This window comes from Anolis sagrei, chromosome 3, assembly GCF_037176765.1.
Source record: "Anolis sagrei isolate rAnoSag1 chromosome 3, rAnoSag1.mat, whole genome shotgun sequence".
Lineage (NCBI taxonomy): Eukaryota > Metazoa > Chordata > Lepidosauria > Squamata > Dactyloidae > Anolis > Anolis sagrei.
The window spans coordinates 225611827-225624976 of record NC_090023.1 but is presented as its reverse complement, the minus strand read 5'-3'; the positions used below and the strand labels follow the sequence as shown (position 1 = coordinate 225624976).

Sequence of the window (13150 nt, the reverse complement as noted above, 5' to 3'; positions counted from 1 at the left end):
TAGAACGTGATGTAGAATCTTGGCCCATTTTTGCAGCATATCATCTCCCTTTTGCTTTTAAATACTTCAAAAACTCAGCTCCTCTATTTTTTTCTCCTTCTTTTTGATCTCTACTCCCTGCTGTTCATTCGCCTGTCCATCACTTTGATACTGGAAGACAAAGTATGATTCTTTATCATCTAATTCCACACATGACTATGCTACCATCATGCATGCTCTCTCAATAAAAGCTATCTATCACAATCTAGTTCACATTTCTCACACTATCTTAGAAGGGGCCACGAGGGACTAGGTAGCATTCCTGAAGTCAAGGCATATTATAAAAGTTGTGTCTCTCTAGTGTTTGATATCATCTTGTCAAATAGAGAAATTTGGCTGGAAGCCTCTGGGCATTTCCAGATGTACAATATGATTTTCTGTAACCTCTTTACAGGCAATGAAGTTAAATAACTACTTCCCCCCATACATTCTTCTTCTATTAAAGAAGCAAATCCTGCCTGCCTACCTCCTTCCCCTCCTTTTTCTGTAGTTTAACTAATCTTTTCCCACATTTATAATAGGAGTGGACCAGGGAGGTCCACTGAATGAAACATGCAGAATAATCACAGGATGTCTCAAAGCTACACCTGTTAATAGACTCTACAAGCTAGCTGGCATTGCCCCCCTCCCCCCCCCCCCCCCCGATGTGTGATGGGAAGTTGGTGCTAACTGTGAGAGAAATAAGGTTGAACACTCAGAAAAGCCACCCACTGAATGGCTATCAACCTCCTCCCAGTAGACTCAAATCTATGAAGGAAAAGCTTCATGAGAACCACAACTCCTCTTAATGTTCTCCCAACAACAGCAAGAGCATTGCTCTGGGAAGCTAAACCAGGAATTCCCAATTGGATGCCCCCTTCCCCTGCCCACATGAGTGTCTTCCTCCAGGGCCAAACCAAGGATGGGCAACTTGGAAGTCCCTGAACAGACTCAGAAGTGGAGTGGGCAGAACAAAAGACAACCTGGTAAAATGGAACTACCTAAAAGAATCCTCCACCTTGTGTGACTGTGGAGCAGAACAAACAACTCTGCACCTGTATGCTTGTCCACAACGCCCTGCCTCATACAGAGGAAGAATTGTTTAATGCTACAGACAATGTGTTCACTATCGCCTGGTTTTGGTCAAAAAATATTTAGCCACTTGTGCTTCTTCTATTTTTAACAGTTTTTATACTTATGTATACAATGTTTTTAACACGAAATAAAACCTGGAGAGGTGCACTGTCCACCCTAAAAAATTGTACCCACCCTGTATTATGGCTTGTTGAAAAATGTGTTTTGCTTACAAAGAGATTCAGGGAAGGGGACTTCTGCCCATTTTGCCACATTTTGACTTCATTTTTAGACCTTTTAGAGGCATTCATTCACAAGAAGATACCAAGCAAGGCTGTTCCTTTCTTATGTTAAATTTTACCACATGTGGTGGACATGCACATACCTCCCTTAGAAGAATGGGAAAATACATTACAGATTTGCTGATAATGGATAAAATAACTGTACTCTTAAGAGGAGAACTATTAGTGAACTTTGTTAATGAATGGCAACCAATGATTCAACATTTGAATGTAGAATTAAACTAAAAATGTGCATAGAGCATCCTATAAGACTGTAGACAAGGAAGAAGTGGATATTAATTTAGAGCCTATGTTACCTTTATATTTACTATTTAAATAGAACACTGTGGCCCCTTAAAGAAAATTTATTTTCTGAGAAATGATTATGGAACACTAATAGCTGGAAGATATTGCACTGTACGCAATAAACAGAGAGAAAAGGGGCACAAAATAATGAGCTGAATCACTGGGGTAATCTCAATTGGACTGATGTAGAGAACCTACCATCCAGATTTGGATAACTGGTTGTTGATTGCCTACTTTGGGTAAAATCTGCTCAACAGCATGTTGTTGGGCACACTTTAATCTGTTGCAGATTGAATCTGTTGCAAACTTTGATTCATAGGATTGGATTTACAACCTGTGATTTACATAGTTCTCCATGCGAAACATGAACTTTATATGATACTGGACTCACAAACCTTAATTATAAGAGAGATGCCTTCTATGAGTATGTTTGTTTGTAATACACTGATCATATTCTTTTGGATTCTGCTTCAGGAATCATTCACCTTTCCCATGTAAGGAAGATTTTGTGTTAAGATACTTGTATTTTGTGTTAAGATACTTGTATTTTGAATCATTGTGAAGTATACTTTGAACTTCAACAAGCTTTGTTTGTACATTGAATGCTCTATGAGTATAGTATATACATGAAAAGCATTCTTATGGTTTATATTATTGGATTATATTATTGTTTATAGTGGCCTCTTGCCCACATGCAAATATAACATTTAAATAAATGTGTGTGCTTGCCATTAGCATGAAATTTTGTATAGTCTTGACCACATATAATTATAGAATTATATGGTCAGTAATAAGCTACAGATGCTGGTATTTTTTAAAACAAACTTCTCAACACATCAACATACAATACATGTTTTTCCCGGAAACATTTAAATTTATATTTACATACACTGGCAGATTTGTGCAGATTCAAATATCTTATCAAAATGGTCTTGAGAAGGGACTGCCTGTCACCCACAGGCTCCAATTTCAAAAATTACTTGTTTACAATCATGCGTACAATGTAACTTCTTTTAAAAAATAAAGCTGGTGGAAAATGCCATGAAATGGAAATGAATGAATCTTTAAAGGTCTGTCACCAAATGGGAAAAAGAATAAAGGGCAGTGGCTATATTTAGTGATTTAGTAACTGCCCTTTATTCCTTTGCATTTAAAAATGTTTGCGTTTGAATTTGAAAATGTTTGATTTATTGATTGTATGCCAGAGATCAGAAGCTGTTGGAAATGGGGAAAGAATGGAGTGTTGCATGAATGCTGATCAATGGGATGTTTTAGGTGGTTTCCAAGCCAGCTAATGTATGACAGCTGGGCTTTCAGAATGAGAGAAATTTGTAGATTTGAAAAGAGTGCAATAAGACAAAATATAGTTTATAAGGGATTTGAGTTAGGCTATGGGTGGAGAGAGTGTAAGGAATTTGAACACATTGATTGCTAAGGGTCTGATTTTAGCTTAGTGAGGAGTGCTTTGATGTGTTATAATTTCTGCTGTGTTATGTTTTACTTCTGCAAATAAAGTCTTTATACACTTTTGGTCTACAGAAATGCTATTATTCTTTGAGCTTAGATTCAGACAAGGTATCTATAGTAGGCTTGTACATTTCGGGCGAATAGCTATCTGTTTCTGCATTCCAGATACTGGAAGCCTCCCATATCCATTTTCCAGTGCCTCCCAAAAACAGGCGTTCTGCCGAATGGGTGTTTTCATTCCATATCTGAAAAAAAGTGGCTCTTTTCGGCCCATTGGTGGTAATGGGGAACTGAGAAGGCTCCCCTTTTCCCTGGGAGCCTTTCTTTTCTTCCCTTCAAGGAAGCCTGGATGCCAGTAAAAGGGTTAAAGCACCTACCCAGCCCATTATGAGCCACAGGCTCCCCTTCTATATCCTTCATTAAGACCTGAATTTTAAAAAGTATCAGTTCTCACTCTTAAGTTTCTGGACCCTTTCCCTTCTGTTTGTAGAGAAGGAGACTGGGTTTAATGCTTCTTAAAGCTGTTCTACTCTAGAGGAGAGGAAGGTGCGCATGCTTTCTCTCCCAGAAACAGCAGCACACCATATAGCTTTCCAAGGCATTTTAAGGAGTAGCAGGAAAGGAAGAGTGATGACATGGAGCTCAGTGGAGCTATCCTCACTGGACTAGCTTAAAAATCCCCTCTCTTATCTGCAAGGCTGCAATCTTCTTTTTGCTTGGGGCTTTGCTTCCATAATGCTGTTTCTTTTGTTTGCTGGAATTACTATTATTATTAATTATTATTATTGTCTCATGTATAACATCCTCTGAGGCCTCACAACCTCTGAGGATGCTTGCCATAGATGCAGGCGAAACGTCAGGAGAAATGCCTCTAGAACATGGCTCTATAGCCCGAAAAAACCCACAAGAACCTATTATTATTATCCTTTAGAATTATTTTCTGAAAGAGAGGAAGGGAAGGAGCAAAAGAAGCTAAAAGAGTTACTCTCCAAGCCTCCAAATGTATGCGAGCACACACCACACCCTCCATCCCTCAGGTTCCCAACTCCCAGTCAGTCTCACTAAATAAAAAGAAGCAGGAAAATGAAGGAAAATAATAAAAAAGATTCAACTGTGATGCTGAATGGGGAGGAGGGGCCGAGATAGGCTTCCTCTGGCTTTTGTTGCAGGAGGGGGTCCTTACCATTATGTGTTCTCAGAGGTTTCGAAGGAAATGGAAGAAAACAAATCCACACAGAAGTCTAATCTATAGTGGCAACAATACATTTAGAGGAATTGTATCCCTTGAAAAGTTGCAAAATCCTCACAAGGACCTTCAGGGCATTTTGACAGTCATTGAAGTGAGCATAAACAGTTGGGACAAGTTTTTACATTGTGGTAGAGTTGGGGATCAGGAAAGCCCTCACTCTTGATATTTGTAGTAAGGACTGAGAAGTCTCCCCATTTGGCCACAATGATGAAATTATGTGAGAAGGATGCTCACAGTTCCTGGCACTTGGTATATATAGTGGTGGGATACAAGAGGAAATCCCCCTCTAGACACTGTTATGACTTTTAAAAATCACAAGAACATAGAATGCTGCCTCAACACTGAGACCATAAATCCATCTAAGATCAATAATACCTACATCACTCTTTCTCAACATGGCGCCCTTCGGAATTTGTTGACTGACGATAGTGGAAACATAGTCCATACATAGAGAGGACAACAGAATGGGAAAACCTGGTTTATTTTGTCTGAATTTCAGATATAAACCAGGATTCTGCATAGGGTTTTTATATTAAGTGTTTGATTATTTTTAAGTGTATACTTTTAATTTGTTTTACCATGGTGAATATTTAGTTCTATTTTAATTTTGATGTTTTTGGTACTGTAATAGTTTGAATTTATAAGTTGCCTTGTGTCCCAATCCTGGGGTAAGGGTGAGATATAAATAAAGATAACAATAAAAATATCTGCATATGAATATATGTTATCTTTGTGTTAAATGGCAATAGTCTACAATCAAATGTACCACTGAATATGACTTGCCCAAGGTAATCCAATGGGTTTCCATAGCTTAGTTAGAATTTGAAACCTGTGTTTTAGAGTCATGGTCCAGTACTGAAACCACTGCATCATGCTGGCTCTCGCTAACCAAGGAAGCACTACTGCCAGTTTTAGCAGAAGTAGACATAAATGCATTGACTGAAAATCAGCATCCCTGTGCACAATGGCACTGCAACTCCAATCTCATGACCCTGAATTAATTGTGGATGTTATACATGAGACAAAAATCATATGGAAATGTATGCATGAGTAACACCCTAATTCAATTCAAGCCATGATTTCCAGGTATGAGGTTTCCTGGGATTCCTTGGGAGAGGCCAAGGAGAGGCCCTTTGACGTGGAAATGTGCTTTATTGCAGTTTAACAACAATGCTACTGTTGCAAAAAGCTGGAAAAAAAAACCAAAACATTTTTATCACAATCCATTCTGAGGAATATTTGAAACTGGCTTGGCCTGGAGCCCCCCGCCACCTCCCCCATCTGTTTGGCTCTCACCCAGTGAGAGAGCACATTCATAGATTATTGTCATAGTGTGTCTTCTCGCTTCTGGATTTTATTTGACCTCAGAGACTGATTGTCCCCTGAAAAACCTTGGGCCTGCTGACTCCAATAATGCCCAAGCACGGTTATAACGATTTTCCAAAAAACATTTATGATTTCAAAGTCATAAAACAGTGGAAACATACCTTGGGCTGAACAGGAAGTAATGACTTGCTGCATCCGAACTGCAGAGCCTGGAGATGGAAAGGAAACAGTAAAGTGACAAAGAGGTTTTGATACTCTGATGACCATATCTGTCCTGAGAAAGTAAGTTAAATAAAAACAAGAGTCAGAAATGCTGCCTCCATTTTATATTTTTCTTTCCTAATTGAAACAGCTGCAATACTATTTCTGTAACAATTTGGATTGTGATTTTTACTGTAGGAATACTGACTGCTTCACAGTGTCAGACTTTGTAAGTATAGTATTGCAGTGAAATTGATTTGCTGACACCTCCGTGTTTACTATGAGGAAATTCAGGAAATTCATTATGCAACTACAGATTATCCATAGATACCTAAGAGGTGGCAGATCCAATGGTTAAACTTTCTACACTTTGGGAACCTCAAGGTTGGACTTCTATACAATGTGCTGTACATTAGGATACCTCTGTACTAAGTTTGGAAACGCCAATTAGTTCAAAATATGGCAGCCAGATTGGTTACAGGAACATCTAGGAGTGAGCATATCACATCCATACTAAAATCACTCCACTGGTTTCCAAACAAAATACAAAGTGTTGGTTATAACTTTTAAAATCCTACATGGTTTGGGTCCAGGTTACCTACAGGATTGCTTTCCTATGCACAATCTGCCTCTTAGGACACTTCTGGGGGATGCTTACTTTAACCAGCTGGAATCTGACTGGCAACCATCACCCAGAGAACCTTTTCACTGGCCACCCCACAACTGTAGAATGACCTGCCAGAAGAGCTTCGATAACTAAATGAACAATCAGAATTTAAGACCAATCTCTTTCAGCAGGCCTACCCAGTCAACTTTGAATTTCTATTGAACTTTGCATTATGTTGTCACTGTATGTTGATCTTTGTATCATATGTTTTGATGTATGTTTTTATAATTGTGTGTTTGAAATATGTGCTTTATTATAAGTTTTTAATGATATATTTTGCCTTTGTTGCAACCCACCTCAAGTTATTAGGGGATAACAACAACAACAACAACAACAATAATGAAAATGTCTTATCCAGAATCCTGGGTAATATGTCTCGCATAAAATAAAGAACAGAATGACTCCAAGATTAACAGGACCTTGAGAGGTGGGGAATCTTTAGGTCTTGTAGTTCAACTCCTATTGACTTCACTTAGCATCAAGCCAATTGTAAACAGATTATGGAGCTAGTGCTCCCTCTGGTGCCAGTGCTTCTTTGGGGCCAATTCTTAACTCAACATGCTGCTAGTATATAAAAACAAAACCTGAGTTTAGTGATGTTCTTAACTCAAAATGCTCTTAAGCTGAGATGTCCTTAAGTCAGAACACCCTTAAGTCGAGGTTCCATTGTAAACCTTAGTTGCTACTAAGTGGTATCAGAATGCAGTGTAAAACTTTATTTCTCACATGAAATACCAAAATGTATTAGAAAGTGACATACCATGAATGCCATTTACTTGGTATTGTTCTAGTTCGTTGTTTCCATTGCCATCCCCTTGGAAGCCTATAAACAGTAAATTATAGCATGACATTCCAAAAATCAATTTGAGCTTGCAGAAAAAATAGCATACCCTACATCTCTCTAAACTTTTCGCTTCAGAATGCAGATGGCAGATTTGTACATGCTGCTTAGAAGGAAAACCAGGTGAATGTGTATAGTACTACAATTCAACACACACACATATGCCCTGCCTGCTGCATAATACATGAGAACTGCAAGGGAAATCAGCCAGCAATGTTTGAGTGTTGTACTAGAACTGCAAGATCAAAGTTTGAATCTCTGCTCAGCCATGGAGACCCACTGGATGAACTTAGGCAAGTGACACTCTCCCAGCACCAAACAAAGACAATGAAAAATCCACTCTGAAAACAATAACAATAATTCACGATAAGATCATTTTAGAAACTGATGTCAATCAGGTTGGCATCACTCAGTGTGGTAACTCATGGTGTCAAGATTTCTAAAGTTAACATGGGAGATGTCTGTCCAAGATTGTTGTAGTATTCCTTCAAGTCAACTCTGACATCGGTCAAGCTTATAAGTTTTTTCTTGGCAAGATTTATTCATGGGAGGTTGCCTTCCTTTTAGTATGAGACAGTCTGATCTGGGCAGGATCAGACTGTGGGTTTCCATGGCTAGATTTGCTCTCCCAGAGTCTGAGACCAAACCTAAGATCATTACACTACACTGGCTCTCCCATTTGAGGATCTCCTGTTAAGACTACCAAGATAAAGCCTAAGCATCTTGAACATTCTTCGAAAAATGCCAAAGATTTTACAAAACAATCACTGGAATTTCCCCTGTGATCTCCCCCAGTTCTCACTTCTCGGATTGGATCAAGACACATTGTGTAATGAGTAACAGGTAGAAAAACTATTCCCATTACATTGAAAAATAGTGAACTACAGTTGCTGTTTCAACTCATTGCAAAAAAAAAAAGAACTATCTAAAAGAGTAAATTGCTAGAAAAATCAGTTATTTCCTAGCTCTGTTCTAAAATTTGTACTTTAATTAATTAAGAGACTTAAAAAAGTCATTTATCATGTCACAAACAAGTTGAGGGTAACTTTTAAACTAAAAAAAAACACATTTCAATTGTTTTCAGATTGTTCTGTACCTTTTCGCTCTGCATCTGCTCATTTAAATAATACACAAGACCTTCTCAAAGGAGTGAACAAACCAAAGAGCTGGCCAGAAACAAACAAAAACAAAAATAAAAATCTCCCCAGGGTAACATCTGAAATGTGTCAGCTCAAGGGAAAAATCACTTTCCGTGTTTGGTTTCTGACCCCACCGCTGTGACTCTTCCTTGTTTGGCAACAAACACACAGCTGAGCGTGCTTTGATTGATCCTCCCTGCTGCAGCTGACCAGCACAGAACACAGGGAGCAATGAGAGAACAGACTGCTGATAGGGCACTGGGATTGTTTGATTCTGCAAATGAAGCATTTTCATGACAAATAATAGGCACAAATCAGCACAGAATAGACCATTTATTTCATGTATTTTCTCTCTCAACTCCTATTCCCAAATCTGCCCAAATTTGCAGAAACTAAGAGGTGGGGACCAGGTTTAATGAGGTAGAGTGGCACTTTGAAGCCTGAACTTGGATTGAACCCTTTTTAAATAACTATAGACTTTGGTCACATTTACTAAATTCCACTGAGTGCTACATTTAAAATCCAGGAAGCCATTGTTCTCATCACATTAGTTTGGCTTAAAGTGTAGGATAGAGCATTCTTTGCGTATTTTAAGCATAGGGGACAGCGTTCTTTTCAAATGTTTTAGGAGACTGATGGGGAAGTAGATTTTTTATAATGATCTGGATGTTTGGCCAGTTCTCTAATGTGATGGCATTTGTTGCTCCCAGTACCCTTGTTAAGGAAAGCATTACCTTTTGCTCATCGGGTTTTTACTTTGCCAGAACAATTTCTTTTTTAAAATATAGTTTTTATGGGTCCTTCCCTTCCCTTTCCTCCTTGATATATCTGTGTCTTGTGTTGCATGGGAAAGCCAGGAGAGGAGGATTATTATTATGCCATGTCTCCATGCTGAACAGTCCTGGCAGTTATAGTTTCCTAAGGTCCATACCCTTCTCTTGGGTCATTTACACTGAAATGAATGCTCTTAAACCTCACTTTAAATATCATAGCTCCACACTATGCAGTTCTGGGAGTTATAGTTTCCCAAGCTCCAGTTTGACTATTAAATCCAGAGTACAACATCATTAGCCACAACCTTGTTGATATACTGCAATATTATCAATTGCACATTTTCCTAGATCAAACAGTGATGATGATGGAAGACAGACAGAGTCTATCAGCTCTAAGTAACTTGTTTCTCTGACGCATTCCTTCCTTCATTCCTGCAACACCCATGGCTTCTCCTTTCCTGCTCTTGCCACCTGTGCCAATGCATTTATCTCCACATAGAGCATCAACAGGAATCCACTAGATGTCTGCTACATCCTGAAGTTAAAATTCCAGGCCTGAAGCTACTAATGTTGTATGTTTTGTGAAAGCATTTCCTTATTCACCAAAATGCACAGGCAAAGTCTAACTTTTTCTGTCTAAGGCATGGGCAAACTTTAGCCCTCCAGGTGTTTTGGACATTAACTCCCACAATTCCTAACAACAGGCTGGGATTTCTGGAAGTTGAAGTCCAAAACACCTAGAGGGCCACAGTTTGCCTATGCCTGCTCTAGATCATAATTCTGCTCCAAGGGCATCCTCCTCCACAGCTGGGATTAGCCATTCAGGGGAACCCTCAGACTTTCAAATGAGCAAGGCTCACTTCTGGTGCCAGAGATCAGCTGCAGGGAAAATTACACTGAAGGATACAATATACAGTGGGCCTTTGGTATCCACTGGGGTTTGGGTCCAGGAACCACCATAGATACCAAAATATGTGAATGTCCAATTCCCATTACAGGAAGTCCCCAAATTATGAACAAGATAGGTTCTGGGTTGTTGTAGGCTTTTGGGGCTGTATGGCCATGTTCTAGAAACATTCGCACCTGACATTTCACCTGCATCTATGGCAAGCATCCTCAGAGGTTGTGAGGATGCTTGCCACAGATGCAGGTGAAACGTCAGGAGAGAATGCTTCTAGAACATGGCCATACAGTCCAAAAATCTTAGGTTTGCTCTAATGTACATCACACAGTTCAGTAGGGCTCACGTCAAACTCTTTATTGTGCTTCTAGGACTGCTGTGTAGCTGTTGTATATAGGATATAGTTGTAGAATTGCTAATAATATCCTTATCTAGAATGATTTCATGGAGATCAAGGCAATGATTTAAAAGTATGCAGGTTGAGAGCTGACATGTGCATTAATTTTCAGTCACAGTGTAATTGTTCAGTTTTTGTTGGCAATTAAATAATTTGTCTCTCTGTCCTTATATCACATTAGTTAAGGCTATTTTTTAAAATTGTTAACAGCCATGTGTGGTAATTTTCATTAAGGCTCTGGTGCATGTGGAAAATGGAAATTCTCCTTTCTCTTGCCAAAGTCAAAGCAAACCACCCTTTCTCTGCTGTGGAAGGTCAGCTACCTCCCTGTACTTAGAAATCCAATCCACACTGATCAGATACTGAGAAGAATCTTTCACAGATACTGAGCAGAATCCACCACTACTTAATACTGCACACTATTATGGTATTGCATGCAAAACTGCAGGTTCTCCTTGGAGAACATTTGCTACAAGCTCCCATGACAAACCAAATGTACAAAAAATGCCAGTCTTAGACATTTGCTTTAACATCTTTGATAACATCTTTGATAACAGAAAACGCAATGTACTTATACTTAGGATGCTGGTTTGATTCTGGCTCAGGTATGAAAACCAGGAAGTTGAAATGCTCAGACAAGGACTCGGGAGATTGAAGTTCAAATCTCTACTCAGCTATTCAGACTGATGGAGAAATATGGACCAATCATTTTCTTTCAAACTCACTTACCTTGAAGTTTTGTTGATCAGGTAGAAATGTGTGGAGGGAAGACAACTGTATATACTTCTCTGAATTCCTTGCAAAAAGGGTATACATACAGGTTGAGAGTCCCTTATCCAAAATGCTTGGGGGCAGAAATGCTTTTGATTTTGGATTTCCCTCATAATTGGAATAATTATTATTTGCATATATATGCATAATGAGATATCTTGGAGCTGGAAACCAAGTCTAAACATGAAATTCATTTATGTTTCATATACATCTTATACACATAACATGAAAGTAATTTTATACAATTTATTAAAGTAATTTTGTGCATGAAACCAATTTTGTACACCGAGCCATCAGAAAGCAAAGATGTCACTATCTCGGACATCAATGTGGACAATTTTGGAATATTTGGGGTTTCATAATTTTGGATAAGGGAAGCTCATCTTGTTTGCACTAAGTAACAAAAAATGCCTGGTTTGCCCAATTGCAAGGCTAGATAGATAATCAAATCTTGGTGGTGTTGGTGATGATGATGATGTTACTAGTGTCATGCCTTTTGATGTATTCAATACAATGAAACAGAGGTACTTAAGTCATGTCTATAAGTGTTCACTCTGCATAATGTGATTCACAGTTTTGGCTTTACTGTATTTATAAATGGCTCCATCCAACATTCCTTGTATTAATCACACACACATACACAGACACATTCAGACACACACAGATACAAGCATTTGTTCCCTTTGTTTATGATGTCAGCAAACTGGGGGTTGAGTGACAGACTCATTGTCTGCTTCAGCCAACCTGCTCACTGGCTCTCCCTGCAGACTAAGGGCATTATGAATGGGACCAGAGGTTTCTTACCCTGCACACCTCACATTATGAACACTGGGCACAGCTCACCCTGATAATAATGAGGCACTGGGTTGTGCTTCATTTCTGTGTCCTGCTGCACAGGTTTACTCCCTGGGTACCACACAGGGATGTCTCCTCATTCTGCTTTGTATACATCATGCAAAAGCATTCACCCTTTCAAGCCTGATGGAAGGGAAATCAATTGAAAAGTTTTCAGAAGGAACAATGCAAAGGGTTTGTCCATGATCTGTTAAATTAGTGTGTGTATGTCTCTGTGTGTGATATACAAATGAGTATGTGTAAAAAAAAATAGTTGCTGTTATTTTCTTGATTTCCCCACTCTTTGTCCCGCTCCATTTAACACTTGCTCACTTGTCTAGTCTGCATATACTGCCCATCCCTGCAAGAGAAACTAACTACCCCGTCATTACGGATTTCTTTACCTTGGCTTTGGAGTGAAGCATGGCTCTCCATCTGTTTGTCTGTCTGCAACCTCTGCACAGTCTTCCTCTTCTCAGGCTGGACTATGAGAAGCATTTCTAGAGCTACCGGACTGGAATCTTTTTTAAACTCCATAGTACCCATCAGAACATTGCTTTTCTTCCTTTCTTCTCAAAGTGCCAGTTGCTGCTTACTGCTGCTGTTGCTGCTACCACTGCCAAGTACTGTGGATATTCCCCCCACCCGCACCCTTTGACAAGCAAGTACTTCCCCCCACCCAAATTACACACATATGCACACAAACACACACACAGAGAGACACAGACACAGAGAGCTTTTGGCTGACCCTACCAAAGACACTCTTTCGAGTGTCGTGCAGAAATTGACCCTAATGAGTAGGTTACAAGTCACCTTTGAAAGGAAATCCCAGCAGGGATCCATTTCCTGAACCTGAGGAAGGGAACACATATCAAAAAGAGGCACACACACAAACGCACAGAGGG

The 13150-nt window shown here is 39.3% G+C and overlaps 1 protein-coding gene across 1 annotated transcript in view; it reads right to left on the bottom strand.

Annotated features, from left to right (window-relative positions):
* Positions 1-12878, bottom strand: part of KY (kyphoscoliosis peptidase) — a 40319-nt gene extending 27441 nt beyond the window's left edge. The window contains exons 1-3 of the mRNA XM_060768005.2: positions 12650-12878; positions 7350-7412; positions 5883-5930 (exon numbers count right to left, since the gene is read on the bottom strand). Of these exons, the coding sequence (XP_060623988.2) occupies positions 5883-5930; positions 7350-7412; positions 12650-12791 (253 nt within the window). The 5' untranslated portion in view covers positions 12792-12878. The remainder of the gene's footprint in view (positions 1-5882; positions 5931-7349; positions 7413-12649) is intronic.
* Positions 12879-13150: the final 272 nt, after the last annotated feature.